This window comes from Nuphar pumila, chromosome 6 (assembly GCF_984573655.1).
Source record: "Nuphar pumila chromosome 6, dmNupPumi1.hap1.1, whole genome shotgun sequence".
NCBI classification, from domain to species: Eukaryota; Viridiplantae; Streptophyta; class Magnoliopsida; order Nymphaeales; family Nymphaeaceae; genus Nuphar; species Nuphar pumila.
This window is the reverse complement of record NC_143254.1, coordinates 127,914,279-127,934,904: the sequence shown is the minus strand read 5'-3', so window position 1 is coordinate 127,934,904 and position 20,626 is coordinate 127,914,279. Positions and strand designations below refer to the sequence as shown.

At 37.7% G+C, this 20,626-nt stretch overlaps 1 protein-coding gene across 2 annotated transcripts; it reads right to left on the bottom strand.

Annotated features, from left to right (window-relative positions):
- Nucleotides 1-1,327: 1,327 nt before the first annotated feature.
- On the bottom strand, nucleotides 1,328-13,182 carry LOC149836150 (large ribosomal subunit protein uL1-like). 2 transcript variants are annotated; one of them, XM_090009018.1, is made up of 5 exons: nucleotides 13,071-13,182; nucleotides 12,691-12,731; nucleotides 2,735-2,954; nucleotides 2,217-2,588; nucleotides 1,328-1,696 (listed from the first exon to the last, which is right to left on the bottom strand). In XM_090009018.1, the coding sequence occupies exons 2-5, from the start codon at nucleotides 12,693-12,695 to the stop codon at nucleotides 1,643-1,645; spliced, it is 651 nt and encodes a 216-aa protein (XP_089865144.1). In that variant the 5' UTR covers nucleotides 12,696-12,731; nucleotides 13,071-13,182; the 3' UTR covers nucleotides 1,328-1,642. The 2 variants fall into 2 exon arrangements, with proteins under 2 accessions (XP_089865144.1, XP_089865143.1); XM_090009017.1 differs by lacking the exons at nucleotides 12,691-12,731; nucleotides 13,071-13,182 and adding an exon at nucleotides 12,217-12,433.
- Nucleotides 13,183-20,626: the final 7,444 nt, after the last annotated feature.

Sequence of the window (20,626 nt, the reverse complement as noted above, 5' to 3'; positions counted from 1 at the left end):
CAAACAAAAATGTGTCTGTAATCATCGACATCACAGAGTTCATAGTTCTCGTTGTATATAAAATAACCAGTTAGATTAGTGGAAAAGAAAGAAGCCTTTTCCTTGGAGTCCTGGAGGATTCTGCCCTTCCCTCCAACCAAGTTTTAGGCCAAACAGAAGCTGAAAGCTGACAGAAATGTGAACATTGTTCATCTGTGTAACAATTATGGGGAAAAAATGGTGTCCTATCTGCTCAGACACAGGCAACACTCAACATGGCATAATCGGATCATGCATCAAAGCACCCTAATTCAAGATCTGTTTAAGAGATTCTTTACATTATCGAAATCGTAATCAGATATTTACCAGTTTCGCCTTTGAACCCAACAAACCTAGTGAGATTTAGCCAGGGCACACTAAAAGCTGAACATTTTGGCATGAGGCATAGATGAAGCCCTCCCACTCTAACCCAAACCTTGCATGCTTAAAGAACCTCATAAGAATATCATGACATAAATCATAGAATTAATTGGCCAAATTTAACGTTGATTAACAATACATACACATGTTCAATCATAAAATCATGTTAACAATTCCTCCCTTTCTGTGTTGTACGTCCATCTAGTTAACGGAAGCGTAGAAGTAAAGAAACTAATTCAATGACTAGTTTTAAGCTTTGCGCATCACCAACTTTGACGCATGATTGATGACAAGGTTAAGCTTGCACATAATCATTGATTAAGCAAAAAACATTTCTGAATGGATGGCACATCTACAATATTTCATGTGAGCACAACAAATTTGACCTACCATTTCCCATAGATTAACTAGCTGGGAAACACAATGACTCATGTCTCAACTTGTATTTAGATTGTAAAGAGCTTGTCCCAACTCGTTAAATAATCTCATCAAGCCAAACATGAATAACGAGTGTTCAGCTCAGCTTGGCTCATATAGGCTTGTTTAGTAATATATGTTTTAGATCTATTTTAGTTTTACATCATATCATTTTGTGCACAACAAATGACTGAAGTATTTAGCTTGCAAGGCATAAGGAAAAGGCTCGTTTTCCTACTAAAAAGGGCCACTTTTCCACCATTTCAGATGAAACAAACGTGTCCTATAGAGGGGTGTACCCACTTGATTCTGCCAGACGCATACAAATACACATTTTTGAGAATCAAAACAATATCCAAGTCCAGAAATTTTCATGGCACTCGTTGTCCCTGGACAAGGAATGACTACAATCACATGATCATAGCTTCAGTTAACTACTCATAAGATCTCTCCCCTAGACATAATATGCAAAATTTTCACAACAATATAGGTCACAAAAAACAACAAAGACTTGAGAACCGAATATCATGAGACGAGCATCATGCAAGCAACAAATGATAGACTACTTGAAAATTCCAATCTCTAACAATATTTGAACTTCAACATATCATACTAATCCTGTGCCGCTCAAACTGGATACACCAGTTACAGAAAAGAAATGCAGTCTACCTAATATAGTTTCTCAGAGAAAAATCATTTATAACAGGAACAGGAACAAACAGATTCACCTATAATAAAAATGTGCAAAAACTGCAAAGAAACTTTTCTTTTTTTGCTGCTGTGCGAGTAGCCAAGGAATTGCTCAGTGGTAGACCAGATGCACCGCTTAGAATACTCTATTTGCCCTGCCCATAGTACTCTTCAGGTACAAGCACCTCACCTAATTAACCAACAAAAGAAAAATTTTAGTGTCTGACTAAGAAATTCATACAAGCATAACAAAAGGATCAGGTGCATAGAATAAGGACAAATCACAGTTCAAGCCACCAAAAATATAGTTAATAGGGTTTTAGATGTTATTCTTGTACAAGTGCCCAAGAGAGGTAGGATGGCTCAACAAGTGGAAATTTCAGCACTTTGTAATAACATCAAAAACAACAATGATGAAAATGATGGACAAACAACCACAAACAATGAAAAGAGTGATAATAATGATGGTGGTAACACATATAAGCTACAAGAACATTATATGAATAAAAAAGCAGCTAATATTTTGTTTCACAACTCATTGCAGAAAATCCGAGCAATTGCTGAAATCCCTGGTCTGACTGCCAACCAGCACTTTTAGTGCAGTATAATACCAATTATATGAAGAGCGTGAAAAAAGCAAACACAAAAGGTAAAAATAAAGTTATTCAACACTTCCAGAAAATAAATTAATTCAATAAAATAAGACTTACATTTTGCCAGTTCTTTTTCAACAGTGAAACAAGAAAGTTGACACTAAGTTGCACATTCTGGAAGATCTGCTTCTCCTCCATGCCACAATTTCCAACAGCAACTCCCATGCAAAGGACCTTCTTGAGTTGGAATTTAACCATCGCTTTGGTTTCATTTACCTTTGATTCCAGAGACTCCTGGTGTGAAACAAGGGTTGGAAACTTCCCAGCTTTGTTAAGACCTGGCCCAAGAAGCCTTGGAATCTGCTTGATAATAGCCTCAGATGCAAGAAATGCATGGTACTTCTTGGCAAGCTTCTTCACCAACTTCTTGTTCTTGTTCATCTTCTTCAAACCTTCAACATCCATGTAATCTAATCCTATCTTCTCAGCCTGAAGTTTATCAATCAAACAATATTCAATAATCACATTGGAACCAAATTTCTAGCATTGGTTTTAAGTGCACTATCAATCTAAAGCTTATGTTGATTGAGGACATCTCAAGAACAAGCTCAAGAATGTTGGCTTGACCTACATACCTCCTCCACGTGCTGAGCATCACCAAGCATGCAAACTTTCATTTTTGGACGAGGAATGTGAGGTAACTTCACAGAGCCACTGAAACGTTTGTCTTTCTGTGGATCATAATTTTTCAAACCAATTTGAAGCTCAATTGTCTCAGTGAACTTGCGCTTTTTGTCTCTTGCTTCGCCAACCACCTGAGTGATAGCTTCCCTTAATGCATCACTCTGGAGCTTACTGCAAATCAGTGAATGGATCATAAAATGTTTAGTGTGCTATCCAAGAAAAAAGAATACGTTTATACTTGAAAAAGGGAACAGAATAAGGCACTCGGCCCAAGGCCTAACTCAGTAGAGATTTCCGAAATTTTGAAAAGACCTACATAACCAGAACACAAGCATGGGTACATTTGGTATTGGTTTGAATGAAGCAAGAGAGAGAGAGAGAAGAGTGGCAGATGTGGCAAAGCTAAAGAGAACACAAACATGAACATGAGAGCCAAAGAGGAAATAGGAAAGTGGCAAACTATAGGTATAATGAAGGGGTGAAGGGGCACAATGCACAACTGAATGTATGTGTGCAACTGCAAGAAATTGTGAGTAAACTGGCAAATCCCACATCATGATAGGCAGTGACACACGCACATGTGAATGCATGACACTCGGTAAAGCTGGTAAATGAGCTTAATAGGCCAAGTGTTTTTGTGTTGGGCTCAGGTTGTGCAGGCCCAGAGCCAGCTAGGATTTGGCTTGAGCTTGAGTTGTCATAAGCTCAAGTTTGGAATTGCCATCCACTGAGCAAACCTGAGCCAGTTCATTCTATTTATAAAACAAAGTCAAAAAGAAACAAAGAACTATGAAACTGAGAACTGAGGAGACAAAAATGTCCAACCTCCTCCATGCAACCCAACATCTCAACCCCTTAGACTGTGCTGATTTATATGTTATAAAGTGAATACACCTGCCATAGATGCCCTTAAGTTCTTAACAAGCCTATACAAGCTGAACTAAGCTGAGTAAACCTTGCTTTCTCCCTGGCCCATTAAACATTAAAAGCTCTAAAACTGGCTCAACAAGCAAGCCTGAGAAAGCTGGTGACAAGTTGAACCAAGCTGAATCTTGAGCAATTTGGTTTGCTTATGCCCTAAATCTGAGTTGCACATTCTGCTTACTGATGCAAAACATGATTCTTCCTACGTACTTTTCAGTTGGAAAAAAATTCAAGGCATCCTTACGCTACTGAGACACATACAACCAACTCTGAGATTGCATGCTGGTAGCAATTTAGAACTCAGCATAGTGCAACATGCAAAGTTACTTAGGGAAAACAAATGTCATCAACATACCACTAACCAGAACCTATGTCACAGGGATTCGGCTAGGAGGGTGCCGCACCCGCGTCGACGCGACTCGACGCGGGTGCGGGTGCGGGTGCCGCACCGGGTGCGGTCAACTCGATCCTGGGTGCGTTGACCGCACCCAGGATCATTAATGTCCATTTTTAAAAAAAAAAAATTGCCCAAATGGGCTTCGAATTTTTTTTTAAAAAACTTTATGCTAGTCTGTCAGCTGCCTAGCATAAAGTAAGTTTTTCAGTTTTCACGCACAGCTGCTGACAGCAGCTGTCAGCACAGCTGCTGACAGCAGCTGTCAGCTGTGCTGTCAGCTGTGCTGTCAGCACAGCTGCAGCAGCTGTCTGTCAGCACAGCTGCAGCAGCTGTCTGTCAGCTGCTGTCAGCAGCTGCCTGTCAGCTGCTGACAGCAGCTGCCTGACAGCAGCTGCCTGACAGCTGCAAAGTTTAAAAAAAAACCCCGCCTATTCCCCAACCCCCTTTTTAAAAAAAAACCCCGCCTATTCCCCAACCCCCTTTATATATATATATATATATATATATATATATATATATATATATATTACTTATTACATTTTTGCCCCTGCCGCACCCCCGCACCCGGGTTTTTTGGAAGTGCCGAATCCCCGCACCCGCACCCGCACCCGCGCCCGCACCCGCACCCATGTGACATAGACCAGAACACTCAAACTGCATTTACGTTCACACAAACAAGAGATTCACTACTGATCACTAAATGGGTGAAATGCATTGAATATAAAAAAAAAAGCCTCAGTATCTTCAATTTCTCAATGAACCAATTCCTAGGCAGAACTTAAAATAACCATTCTCTTGAGCACATCTTCGCAAAATCTCAGCAATTCCAAAAGAATGAATAGCTCAAAGAAAAAAAGGGAGAAGACAACAGATATTGAGTAAAAGATGTTATTTAAATGGAAAATTTTCATGATAATATCATGATTCATAATTCATTGAAAGTTGGAGACTACAAATCTGATAATATCACTCATATAACATACTCCATTATCTTGACCAATGTTGTTTACGATAGGTATCATTGCTTTTTAGAAAAACGGAATGATACACACTCGTATAGTGTGTATCATAGGATATTGTGTCAGCACACTTTAAAAAAGGCCAAAAAGTAATTTCGCGTTTTTGGGTTTTAAACACCTCTTGAGGGCCGACTCCCTCATTTGTGTAGAAGCCATTAGAGAAGTATTCATGCATCTTAGGGGTCATAAGAGCAATTTGGGGGCAGATCTATGGGAAAGAGAGAGGAATTTTGAGATTTCATCAAGAGTGCATTTCCATAATTTTTTCACTCAAGAAAGTGAATTAAGGTAAAAAAATCCTATTAATATTTTGCATTGTTCTTGTGAGATAGTTGATGGTTGATGATGTATTATGTAGCTCATAGAGACATAAATGATTCATATGTGATTTTATAGATGCATTTTATGCATTTCATCATTGCTTTGTGTTATGATTTTTTAGAATTTTTGCTGTTTTCTGATTTTTTTAGAATTTTTGTATATATTTTTTTCCAAATTTTTTTATTTTTTACGATACGAAACGTATCTTATTTTGGGCCCGACTGATATGGGTTACGATACAATACTTATAACCTTGATCTTGACATCAATTAACTGTAAGCCCACCAATAAATCTCTTAGAAACAACTGGCCCCACAAGTTTTGGCAAGGGGGCTAAAGTGATGTGGTCATATGGTATCAAAGAGATTAGGCAGTAAATGGCAATATCCCAGAGCTTTTGGTACAAGTGCCACTAGCAGACAAAGGGGAATAGGGACATCAATAGTTTTCATTAAACTGAATCTGAATCAATTTCAGACATGAAAGTTTAATTCATATTTGCTTTTAGTGTTTTTCACACAAATCAAATCAGAATCTGGATCTGAAGTTCTGAACTAACGTCGGAATCTAGATAGCTATTTAACTGGGGGCAATAGAACTAGACAAATTTTTCCTTTTTTTGAGAACAAGACTAGACAAAATAAGGTATGGTCATGCCAACTCATAATCTATGTAGTCAAAATCCCTGACTAGGCATCAACTAGTCCGCCTAGTCGATCTAGGCGTAAGTAAAACGCCTAGGATTTGCAATTCCTAGGTGGGTACCTTAAAAGACTAGACAAAATAATGTATGGTCATGCCATCTCATAATCTATGTAGTCAAAAGCACTGACTAGGCATCAACTAGTCCGCCTAGTCAGTCTAGACATAAGTAAAACGCCTAGGATTTGCAATTCCTAGGTGGGTACCTTAAAAGGTACCAATTTTGATAACTAAGGCATCTAGTCGGCGACTAAGCTGCCTCCGTCTAAGCACAAGGGAAGTTTAGTCATTTATTATTATTATATATTTTGTTATTTTTTTTGTATATATATAATTATATATGTAACTCCGCCTGTGTATAACTGTTTAGTTATACACTACCGGTCCCAAGCCCGGATAAAGGAGGAGGGTTGCGGTAGGCCTGTGACAGCCAGCATAAAAACTTAGTCATACCCTATGAATATGAACCAATATGAGAATTTCGTTGGGGCATTCCCTACTGAGCGACGCGCTGTACTCTATAGGCCCGAAGGCAGTGATAAATGGGCAAGGGTTGCTAGGTCGTCACCCGGAAGCGACGCGTCACACCGGCGCCCGGGTGGGGTGTCAAATAGGCAAGGGTTCCCTCACTTTGTTGGGCGGGTGGGGGTAAAGAAGTTAGTCCAAGACCATAAAATTAGGTTAGCCACTTGGAACATAGGGTCTTTAACTGGTAAGTTGGTAGAGTTAGTAGATGTTATGTGTAGGAGAAAGATTGATATTTTATGTCTATAAGAGACCAAATGGGTAGGTGAGAAAGCAAAAGTGATAGAACCTTGGGGATATAAGATTTGGTATACAGGAATAAATAGGAATAGGAATGGAGTAGGGATTGTTATGAGTCGTGAGTTTATAGATAATGTAGTTGAGGTCCATAGGAAGGGTGATAGGATTTTACTTATTAAATTAGTATTAGGTACGGATATTATTAATATTATTAGTGTTTATGCACCTCAAGTAAGTTTAGATGATTTCATTAAGCGTCAATTTTGGGAAGATTTAGATGGAGTAGTACAAGGGATATCTTATGGAGAAAGGCTTTTCATCAGCGGTGACCATAATGGGCATGTAGGCATTAGTAGGGATGGATTTGAGAGTATCCATGGAGGTTATGGTATAGGAGAAAGAAACGAAAGTGGAGAAAGGATTTTAGATTTTGGTTTGTCCTATGATATGATCTTAGCAAACACTTGGTTTAGGAAGAGGGAGTCTCACTTAGTAACATTTAAAAGTGGGGTTAATACGAGCCAGATAGATTTTTTCCTAGTTAGAAAGAGAGATAGGGGTTGTTGCATCGATTGTAAGGTTATACCTGGAGAAAGTGTAGCTACACAACATAGAGTCTTAATTTTAGATCTTAGATCTAGACAATGCCGCAAAAGGGATAGACATATGATAGATCCTAGAATTAAGTGGTGGGCACTGAAAGAAGCTAAACAAGGAATGTTTGTAGAGCAGGTAGTTAAGGAAGTTGATTGGTGTCTCGAGGAGAATTCGGAATCAATGTGGAATAAGATAGCGGGTGGCATGAGAAAGGTGGCTAAGGAGGTATTAGGTGAGTCTAAAGGCGGTGCACCGCTAGGTAAGGATACATCGTGGTGGAACGAGGATGTCAAATTAGCTATTAAGGTTAAAAGAGAGTGTTATAGAAATCTAAGTAAGAGTCGTGATAATGAGAATTTGGAGAAGTATATGATAGCAAACAAGGAAGCTAAAAAAGTAGTTCGGAACGTGAGGGATAAGGTATATAAGGAGGTTTATGATAAGTTGGATACCAAAGAGAGCGAGAAGGATATTTATAGGCTTGCAAAGATGAGAGATAAAAAATCGAGGGATCTGGGTATGGTTAGATGTATCAAAGATGAAACGCAAAGGGTTTTAGTCAAAGATGAAGAGATTAAGGAGAGATGGAAAGATTATTTTGATAAGCTATTTAATGAAAGGCATGCTCAGGATCTTGGAGACTTGTCCATTCCTTTTCATGAGATGAATCGTGACTTCATGCACAAGATTCAAAAGAAAGAAATTGCAGAGGCTTTGAAGAAAATGAAATCAAGAAGGGCAGTTGGCCCAGATGGTATACCTATCGAGGCTTGGAAATGCTTGGGAGAGAAAGGTTTAGAATGGTTTACAAATCTTTTTAACAATATTTGGCGGACAAATAAGATGCCTAATGAGTGGAGGAAGAGTACTTTGGTGCATCTATATAAGAATAAAGGTGATATACAAGATTGCACAAACTATCGTGGTATAAAACTCATGAGTCATACTATGAAACTTTGGGAAAGGGTGATTGAGAATAGGTTGAAGAAGGTTGTCATGATATCGGAAAATCAATTTGGTTTTATGCCTGGAAGATCAACTATGGAAGCTATACATCTTCTTAGACAACTTATTGAGAGAAATAGAGAGAGGAACAAAGATTTGCATATGGTTTTTATTGATTTGGAGAAGGCATATGATAGAGTACCTAGGGACGTTCTCTGGTGGACAATGATGAAGAAAGGTGTTTCTCTTAAGTACATTAGTATAATTAAAGATATGTATGAAGGAGTAGTAACCAATGTCCGCACTTGTGGAGAGGTAACAACCAATTTTCCTATAACGGTTGGGTTACATCAAGGATCTGCTTTAAGCCCTTTCCTATTTGCTATAGTGATGGATGAGCTTACGAGATCAATTCAAGAAAATGTGTCGTGGTGTATGTTGTTTGCTGATGATATTGTTTTGATTGATGAGTCTAGAGCTGGGGTTAATGTTAAGTTAGACTTATGGAAACAGACATTGGAAGCAAGAAGTTTTAAGTTGAGTAAGAGTAAGATAGAATACATGGAATGTCGGTTTAGTAAGCAACGAAGTAGTGATGAGAGTGTAGTGAAGCTTGGTGAGCAAGAAATACCGGTGGATGATTGTTTCAAATATTTGGGATCTATCATTCAAAAGTATGGAGAAATTGATGGAGATGTAAATCATAGGATAAAGGTTGGGTGGATGAAATGAAAAAGTGCAACTGGAGTGTTGTGCGATCGTAGAATGCCATTGCGGTTGAAGGGAAAGTTTTATAGGACGACTATTAGGCTCACTTTACTATATGGTACGAAATGTTGGGCTGCCAAGAGACATCATATTCAAAAAATGAGTGTAGCTGAGATCCGTATGCTGAGATGGATGTGTGGAAATACAATAAAAGATAAGATTCGAAACGAGGAGATACGTAAGAAGGTAGGTGTTGCACCCATTGAAAATAAGATGAGAGAGAATCGTTTACGATGGTTTGGACATATTCGGCGAAGGCCTAATGATGCTCCAGTTAGAAGGATGGAGAAATGGGAAAATATATTAGTTAAAAGAGGTCGGGGTAGGCCTAGGAAGACATGGATGGAGGTGATAGGAAAGGATATGAATGCTTTGAACCTCACCGAGGACATGGCATTGGATAGAAATGATTGGAGGAAAAGGATTCGTGTGGAAGACCCAAAATGATTTTCTATTTTGGTTCATATCGCCGACCCCAATTGTTTTGGGATGAAGGCGTAGTTGTTGTTGTATATAATTATATATGTGTGTGTGATTAGTTCTGTGAAACCATGAAATCATTACTAGTTATTTTATGTGTGTGTGTGTGCTACTTTGCTTTTAGGATTTTTTCTGAGAAACATCGAAAGCATGCACAATTAATTTTAATTGATTATGTTTTTTATATATGTGTGTTACTTTGTTTCTGGTGAATTTTTCTATAAAAGCCTGAAATCATGTTTAGTATTATGAATTATGTAATATGTTATTTATATGTGAAAGGTTGAAAGCATATTTTGTTGATTATACTGAATATGTTATAAATAATTTTAATATATAGATATATATATATTTTGTGCACAATTATATATATGTATATTACTATATTTTGTGAAAGCATGCGTAATTTTGTACTTGTACAATAAAAACATCTTATTGGTAAAATAATTAAACATACTTTTATGTATATTTTGTGTACTTTTTTTATATTTTAATTGGGGTACTGACTAGTCTTTTTAAGAGTCTACCGACTACGCACCACCTAGCGCTTTTGACCACATAGCTCATTATCAACCACTACATATTTATGTGATAACACTTGACTTATAATAGCATAAGCATAACCAAGGAAACCCACATATGAAAAAGAAAGCTTGGTGGGTTAAAGTTGCACTAATAATTGCTACCAGATCAACAGGACATTCTCAGCACATTCAATCAGGTTCATGAAGCTATAAAGTTATTATTGTTTTTCATTATGGATAAACTGTTAGATTATCGAGTAATTTATTCAGATGTTTTGTTTCTAAACATTTTAATGCACAGCTTCCAAAAATCCATAGCTCAATCCTAAAACCTACAATCTTCTTCCTTAACTCTTTAATCCAAGGCTCCAAGGCTCCAAGGCTCCAAGGCTCTAAATAAATCATAATCTGCAATCCTTAGCCTCAAAATCAGCCTTTATTATCTTGCTGCTACTTCGACTAGGCAACAAATGCATGAAGACAATAATATCTCAGACGGTAACATCTCGATTCATCTCCTCCACAACATATTTACATGATTTGATGCATAAACCAGTTACAGAACCCGTACGAAAATGGGTAATCAACCCAGAAGATCAGTCATATAATTCTAGCAATCAAGATAACCAAGAAGCCATAATTTGGCAACCTATGCTTGTATACACAGGAAACTTGATACAACCACTTCTGCACTTCACCTTATTTTCTAGGCTGCCCCTGCTTACCATGGATCAAGGCCTTCACCTGTGCTGGAAAACACCATATTACCCCAACATAGCATAAAATTAGAGGTTATTCAGCTAAGTAGTATTCTCCCAATGAACCAACACCCTTAACAGATTTGGTCTTGAGTCTTGACACTCTTTTGAACTTCATCAAGCCTTCCTAAAGTTTATCAAAACCTATACGCTTTTTACATGAAAACGTATTATAGTATCTACATGTTCCAAGTTCTACAACCAGCGAAATCAAGTAGGTTGACATTCAACCAGAGTTGCCAGTCGAGGAAGTGGGAGAGGGAAGTGATACGGGAAGCGAGGCACTTTAAAAATTTTAGGAAGCGGGAAGCGTGGGACGACTTAGAAGCGAACCAGGAATCGTGTCGGAACCGACCTAGGAAGTGAACCGGAAGCGACCTAAGAAACGAGGGGGAAGCGAAAAAAGAGAAAATAAATAAATACAACAACTACGCCTTCATCCCAAAACAGAAAATAAATAAATAAAAATATAAAAAAAAAACATGAAAAAAAGGAGGAAGCGCGCTTCCCATTTTTTTGGTGTGCTTCCCAGCACGTTTCGGAAGCACTTCCGAAACGCACTTCCCCACTTCCAAGGGCACTTCCGGTAACTCTACACTCAACTCCTTAACTATAGCCAAAATTTCATGTTTCCACTTCAACTTGCAATTCTACAGGCATATCCAGTCCTGCAAGCCTCTATTTAAGTATGTATATCGCAATTTAACGAAACTTCCACTTATTAGATGGGGTCTCAAGAGATTATCCATTGCTAAACTCTTCACAACTTATCAACAAATGGCGATGTGTGTATGAAATTTTATGCAAAAGGATTGAATAAACATAATTGGATGGGAATTCTATCAAAAAAAGTCAAGACTCAAGTGATGCTAAGAAGAAAACTTAATAAATAAAAAACGATGAAAAAAAAAAGTGAGGCTGAGAAGAAAGAGATCAAAAAAAAAATAAGCATGATAAATATGGGTTGATTTATTGTAGCTAGCACATCTGCACAAATATCATCTATGAATGCACTTGGCACATATCTGGGTAACCAGCACAACACTCTGAACAAAATCTAAAAAACACAAATAGACATGTTTCAACAACACCAGTGTCTATCTCCATTCATTAGCTTCTCAACCATACCACCACACAAATTTCCAGAACATCAGGATATACAGCGACCAAATTGTGCAAAAAACACAATTTATTCAATATTCTGAATGAATAAACACCAAAAATGATACCAACAAAAAAGAACAAGATGCCATCCTCAACTATAGCAAATTAGGTTGTTGCCGAAAAAACACTAAAGAAAAGGAAGGAAAACTTCAACGGACTCCAGGAACAGCCAAATCTCCCTAAATGATCCACAATGCACTCATTCTACCAAACTCCAACATCGTATTCCCAGAAAGAAAAAAAATATGATAAACGAAAGCATCACAAAACCAGTAAAATTGCATCAAAGTCATCTGGATCAACCAACCGGTTCACCTAAAAGTCTTATTATCGTCACTGCCCATGGACATTGGATGTCAAGATAACGTGAACCAACTTTCTTCTTCTTTAGACTACATTTCCACACTAGAATTTTCAAAGAAGAAAAAACAACAGAATCCAAAAAAATCCGATAGCAATCCATGACGCACGAACGTACACCCCACAATCCAAATCAAGCAATCCCTAAATCGAGAAACAGGCGAAGAAAGCAAATCGGAATACCTCATCTTGCCGACTTCCCCGCAGTACCTTCAGCCCGAGCCCTGAAAAAACCCAAAAGAACAAAGTAATCCACCATCAGAGAGATCATCCAAATGAGCGTCGTATTTTCAGCTGTAAACGAACAACAAATATCCACGATTCCAGCAATCGACAAGAGGAAAAACGAAAAAAAAAAACAACAAAATCTCTAAATTATATCTCTCGAAGCATCATTTGAGAGACTGGAGAGAAGAAACGAAGAGAAGGAGAAACCCCAGAACCATTTCTTCAACAAGAGGAAAACGAAAGACCGGTCCTGAGGAATCGAAACACAAGGATTCCTCAAACCGATTGTGAAGATGAAAGGATGGATTCTTAGGGTTTAGGAGAAGAAGACGTACCAGAGAAACCCTAACGGGATCGGAGCAGAGAGAGAGAGAGAGACGACGCAGCAGAAGCTCAGCCGCCAAGCTTATTCGGTAAAGGGCTAAAACCCTAAGGGCAGAAACGGATATCTCGGCCAGTAGGGCTCTCAAGGTTCCGATTTGTACTGGATACCCAACCTGACCCGAACCCGAATTCATGGGCATGGAAAGTGTGGACCTGAATAGTATGCGGGTCGACTCGAACCCGACCCGAGAAATATGTAGACCGGGTTTGGATCATGATTTTTATTGGGTAACTGACCCAACTCAGTTTTTTTTGTCGAGTACCTGATCCTATTTTATTTATATTTTTAATAAAAATAAAGTTACAAACTTATGCAAGTTCGGGTTTGGGATTTTATTTACGTGAACTGATAAAACTCAAACTCGAACCCAGTTATTAGTTATATGGGTGGGTCCGGGTTAACCCTGACCCGGCCTTGTCATTTAGTTGGATACACTAGAGCCACGCTCGTATACTTCGGATGAGGTTATCATCTTAACTATAGAGATCCTTGATCGATGGCAAGGGCTATTGTGGTGGTACCCACATGGAACGTGGAAGAGCGTGACATGGGGAATCTCAGCCGCTAGATTCGTAGATCAGACAATGAAGGTTTGAGGGGTGTAAGCGGGTCGGACCTAGCAAGTCCGGGTGAGAGTGCGATCTTGATGCATGAGCAGACCAAAAGGACCCAGTTCATTTGGATCCAATTTAGTTTAAGGTTTTTATTTGGGTTTATTTTAGATTTAAATATTTTTTTAATGTAATGAATTCATCTGGTATCGGAAATAGACCTAGGGTTTTCCATGTTCCCTTGTTAATACTCATTATAATGGTTTTTAAATCTGTATTGAATGAAATTATTGAAATTTTCTTTAATTTTATGCTTTAGTTGATTGTCATTTTTTCATTATTCTTGCTTTGGTGTCGTAGACTTGTAGTAGTGTAACTTAATTTAAAAGATTTTTCGCAAATCGAGCAACCAATTTGCACCTTTCATTGTCTCTCCATGATTAGGAAAAATGAAGGACAACCCCTAACCCAGATTCTTGTTGGAGGTGTTGGGCTTTACTTGACTGCTCATCCACCATCTTCCTCTCTTCAACCCTAGCCAGATGGAGCGAGAGCCACTGAATCGGTTCCTTCCAGTATTCATCCACCATGCTGGACAGTTCGGCAGGATTCACGTCAACTAGTGATTGAGCCCCTATCCCCTGACCTCTTTTTTTCCTTTCCATTAGAGTGGGAGGGGAATGGTGAAACTATAAGGAAGAGTAATGCCATAGGCAATGGCTATCAACCATTGGGCAGGGGGGGTGGATCTCACCATCCCTTATATCTCTTCTTTTATCGTATTTCTAGTAGGGCAAGGTGTAATGTCACGATTTTCAAACTTATGGAAGATTTTACTTTTTTTTAAATGCACAATGAAAAACTTTTTGAAACTACCTTCAAACTCTCTCGAACACATCACAAGTTTATAATCAAAACATTCAAACCATTGCAATTCAATTTTAACTAAAATAATTTTATTCATAAAAGAAATTTACAATGGACAATTCAAGACGATAAAAAATAGAAGAGTCTAGTTCAGTCCATCCCAAAACCCAGAAGTTCTCGTGTCCTGCCCTTACTAGGTTTCACTTATGCAGACAACACAAATTCAATAGATATGATATACTTTTGTAACTTTTATATCATCCTGAGATGATGTAGGAACATATGAAACATGTGTATCTTTATGGGTGAATAACAATACAATATATGTATACTTTTTATATGCACAAAAGCAAACAACTTGTGCATGTTTTCATGTGTAAGTAAATATATATATCATGTATAATATTATATGCATATTTTATGCATACATAATCAAATCATTTAAACATGTTGTTATGTATATATCAAATATACAATGCACACATACCTTTATGTGTACATAAGTAAACAATTTATTCATACCTTTATGCATAATGAAACATACAAATCGTGAATACTCTTATACGCAAAAAAAAAATAATATATAATCATAAATATATATACTCATGCATACACCTATGTAGATAGGTCATTTGAGCATACACTTATACTCACATGTAATACATGCATACAATTATGCAATCCTTTCACTCAAGACTACCATTAGGCTCATGAGCAACTCAAGTGAGAAGGGAGAAAAAAAACTCTGTAAAAAATGTAAAGAAAAAATGAGGACTTCGTAGAAACGATGAAGAGAGGGGAAAGAAAGAGAAGAAAGAGGTAGTTCACACCAGACTCGATGAGAACGACTTCCATCCCCGTTCACTCATTTACTACAAGGGTGGTGCTACGTAGGTTCATGATTCACTCACTTGATCAACCTCAACAGTACGAACCAATATCACCCCATATTTTTAAAGTATGACTACTGCAGGACTTTAAACTAACTGCATATAGTACAGCTACAACAAGATTTTATCTGGATCACAATTCAATGCACTATGGCAAGGCATTAACTTTACCACATTTAACGTCACTATGAAATGACTTTAACCTCACTTAAATAGTGCGCCTAAGTTCATAATTAACTCACTTGCTCGACCTCAATAGTATAAGCCAAAATTACCTCATTTGTGAGTGTGATTATGGCAAAACTTTAATCTAATCGCATTTGGTGTAGTTACGACAGGACTTTAACCTCACCATAATTCAATGCACTATAACAGAACTTTAACTTGATCATCTTTAAGGGTCACTAAGATAGGACTTTAACCTAACTACCTTTAGTGTGACTTCTTTTATCTTTTGATAACTTTTTTTCAAAGTGTCATTTCACAAGTAAATACATATGCTTTAACATTTTATAATTATTAATTATACTTGAGTCAATACTTATAAGTTTTATACTATTCAACCATGCATCTTATGCATCACATCTCATTTACGATACTTGCAAATATCAAACTTGAATTGTTAAGCCTTAGATTCAGATGAACCATTTGAGTCAACACCCACCACTTTCATATTCAAAAGTGTACATTAGACAAAACCACATGAATAGCAAGACCTTTGCATTCAAACCAATCATTTAGGTTAATACCCATCAATTTCACATTCGAAAGTGTACACATATACATGCATCACATAAACAATCACATGTATGCTCCAATCGCACGCACACATATCACAACATACAAGTATTCGTATGTATGCCTCAATTGCATAAGCATGCATCATATCATACAAGTCTTCACATATATGCTTTAATTGAATATGCATGTGTCGTATATCGACACTCAATTACTTGCAACTCACTTCAATCACATGAACCTCATGAATATCACCATTTACTTTAATTTTTTTAATAATATAAGGCCCTATCAATGGTGACATTCCAACTAAACTAAGCACTAGGTGCCCTGCTCGAGTGCAAGCGTGAGTGTATATTAGCTCATTAAGAACCAATTAGCGACGGGAATGGACCAGACAAAAGCTCGACTCCTGAAAATGAGTGCAACAAAAACATACACCTTGGGCACACACATATAAACATATTTCTCATACATATGTCGTAATCACATATATATACATCACATTTATCATCCACCATTTGTCATATTCACAAATGTCAAATTCAAACAACGAAACTTTGTCTTTACAAGGATCATTTGGGTTTAATACTCTTAATTTCATAACATAACAAATACAATATAATTACATGTGCACATTCACCCATCTCTACGCATCTTTATCTATGTAGTTACCTTCTAATGTGTACAATTAATCCTATGCAGTTAAAATTTTTTAATGCATGCATCATAGATTCTCACCCTTTTTATATAAATTGTTTCATACATTAACAAGTATATATTCATATGTATGCCCATTTGCATATGTATGTCTCACATCAAACATATATTCATACTATGCCAAAATTACTTACATATGTATAAGTCACATAAAACAAATATTCATATGTATGCACAATTGTATATGTACCTATCTTAATATATATTTGTATGCATGATATGCTTGCATATGCACACATTACCTCAAACATTCATATGTATGCCACACTGGCATACACACGTATCACATCACACATTTATATGTATGCTACGCTTGCATACACACAAATATATCAAATATTCATATGTATATTATATTGACATACACATACATCACATTAAACATTTGTATGTATGCTACACTGACATACGCATGTATCACATCAAACAATCGTACATATGCTTCAATTTCATATGCATGTATTGCATTTCGATAAATCATTATATACAAGCCATAAAAGCACATGTACCTCATGAATATTATCATTCACTCTACTTTTCTAATTATATGAGTTCTTATCAATGACAATGCTCCAACCGAACCAATCATTAGGAGCTCGCTTGAGTGCAAACATATATTAACCTATTAAAAACCAATTAAAAAATGAAACAGACTAGACAAAGACTCGACATCTTAAAATGAGTGCAACTGAAATATATATCCTAGGTACACGCACACAATATAATATTCATGTGTATGTCATAACTGCATACATACACATCATAATATACAATCATGCATATGCCTCTATTTCATATATGCATTAATAAGCATTCATTGGTATGTTGTCCCAATACATGCACATAATTAATAACATATTTTTCTTAAATATGTCATAATTGCATACGTACATATCACATTACATATGTCTATGTGTATACATTAATTGCACATGTGCACAATGGATATTTTCATTCATCATTTTGTATGCTACAATTGCATACACACACACATATCATTATTCGTTGTGTCATATGCATATTGCATACGTACACACAAATACCATCATCCCTATTCTATTTTCCTATATGTATGTTGTAATTGTATACATATATGTTGCATCACGTAAGTCTATGCATATGTCATAATCATATAGTCGCATAATTATACAATCGTATGTATGTCATCCTAACACATGCATATACTTTTAGTATTCTTACCTACAACACACAATTTTATATATAATTTTTATCTTTTACTATTAAACAAAAAACTTATAAAATTTTAGATTTCCTGGTTCTATAATTATAATTTTCCGTCTGCCAATTCTCAATTTGATTAGTGCATAAACAACAACTAAATATTTATGAACTTCAAAAGGCCTTTTTTGGGGTCTATATATCTCACTGAAAGTTAGGGCAAAGCTTGCCTTATCTTCGTATGTGATTATCTTAGAAACACAATAAGGTCGCTAGGAACCATACCTCTATAGTTGTGTCTTTTGTTCAAACATTTTTCTAAACTTTCTGAATATGCATGTATTCCAATGATGGATTGACAACTTGAGAGCATGTGATGGTGAGGTGATTATGGCGTAAACCATGAGGCAACACATATCTAGGGAGGTAGTGACACAGTTCTTGAGGCAATGTGTGGAACATAATTTATGAGGTAGTACGGGATAGTGTTGAAGAGATTGTGACAACGACAATAGTACAATAGTGGTAGCAGTCTACTATTAGCATTAGTGGGGCCCACCTGACCCATTGGCAGTGGCGGCGATGGCGCCTGAATGCAAAACCTTTCCTCTTTATTTTTCTTTGTTTCTTTCTTTTCCTTTTCTGTATTCCTCTCCTTTTTTTTTCATGGTTGAACCCAAGAGGAAGATGAGAGAGAGGAGGAGACTAGAGGGAGGTGGTCGAAAGGCGGAGGCCAACAATGCAGGTAGCTGGCATGTGGTGGTCGATCGATAGGAGAGGTGCCAATAGACGGTGGTTGGGTGGGTGATAAGGGAGGTGGCTGGCAAGGTTGGGTGGCCCCCAACTAGTGGTTTTGCTATCAAGAGATCCCGATTGAGGGGGAAAATAGGGGTCGACCGATGGAGAGAAAACCCTGATAGAGATGGGATGCTTGGCTGGCGGGGACTGCTTCAGCAGGCAGGGAACATTGACGAATGGGGTTTCGACCAACAGGGGGTGGTCTCAGTTGGTAGGGAACGTCAGTTGAGCAAGGGGGTGGTTGGTGGTGAGGGGTCGATCGACAACGGGAGGTGGCAATGGTGGGAGGTCCAACGTCAGTGTCGGTGGGGTGCTCAAACAGGAGACACATGAGAGAGAAGAGAGGGAGAGATTGATTTTGAGAGAGAGAAAGAGAGGGGAGAGATAAGATCGAGAGATGTGAGAGAGAGTGAATGTCAACAAGAGGAGAGAGAGAGAAAGAGAGAAAAGAAAGGAGAGAGAGAATCTAGTGAGCATAGACAAAGAGAAAGAGAGAGGGGGGGTGCCACATGGTGACTCCCCATGGAGGAGGAGGTTGCATCCATGGGGAGTTGTCAAACTTCCCCTCACTGACTAATTTCTCTAATTTCCTATAAAATCCTAAAGATCCTTCGTAGTTACCTTTGAGCTTTGGATTCTTTGGATCGCTATCCAACCCACTACAAAGATGACCCGCTTCACTAAACATAATTTATGGAGTCCCTGTCGATCCAAATCTAGTTCAGATTGATACACTAGAGTCGGTATCGCTCCATCTCCGATTCAGACCATATCTCTCAAGTTTGGTTCATTCCAACTTGCATCGAACCCAAACTTAGCGGGTTTGGATCGCTCACAAATTCGAACTTATATATTTTATGTAAATTTTTTGAATATATATATATATATATATATATTTATTTAAAAATTCTTGAGTATTATATAGGAAGTCAACCCATTGGTCATGCAACCTCAACAACTAGCCATAGAGAAGGGTGGAGGTGTGCTCACTGCCCTTCCTTCCTCTTCTCTATTTTTTTTGGAGAGGTAGGGCCACTCCATTGGTAGGACCCTGCACTGCAAACAGTTATCAGATGAGACCAGCCGACAAAGACCCAACTTGCCAATGGGAGGCCTTCCTTCGTTTCATAAGGGTAAGGGTTTCCACCCCTACCAAACAGCAAGGGAAGCCTCCTTGTGGGTTTCCCACACAGGAGAGCTCCCACTTAGGTTGGGAATTAAGAAAAACAGCTCTCCAAAACTAGGGTCTAGACTTATTTGTAGGTGCAGACCTGATTTCAATGGTTTTGGGCTCAAACCCAACTGAGTTTTCACTGGTTCTGAGTTCAAATAACCCTACTCTTTATCCAAGTCTATCAGATCCATTTAGAGTAGCTTTATACCATCCACCAAGGAGCAGTAGGGTTAAGATATTTCCTTTATTTGGATTGTTGGTAAAATAGATCTTGGCACCATCTACTTCTTTAGATCAGTACTTAGAGGATCCAAATCTGTTAGAGATTCCAACACTTATGTGGTTCTTGGACCTTGAGCGAGATTAGAAGAAGTGTAAGCAAGATCCGAACTTTATGGCAAGTGATCTCCAATATGAGAAGAATGATGTAGGAGAAGAGCAGAAGGACCGAGCTCATAAAAGATCCATTTGGATCTAGTTTAGTTAAGGGTTTTTATTTTGGTTTATTGAGATTTGGATATTTTGTTAATGTATTGCATCTGTCACGGGCTTAGAAGTGAAGGCCCCCACGATATAGCTTCGGGTAATC

Excerpts from the sequence above, each read along its gene's own strand:
- LOC149836150 (XM_090009017.1), bottom strand. The coding sequence starts at position 12,236 with ATGGCATCTTGTTCTTTTTT. Across the intron at positions 2,955-12,216 it reads ATGGCATCTTGTTCTTTTTT|TAAGCTCCAGAGTGATGCAT; the intron begins GTTGGTATCATT and ends ACTGATTTGCAG. Across the intron at positions 2,589-2,734 it reads ATGCTCAGCACGTGGAGGAG|GCTGAGAAGATAGGATTAGA; the intron begins GTATGTAGGTCA and ends GATAAACTTCAG.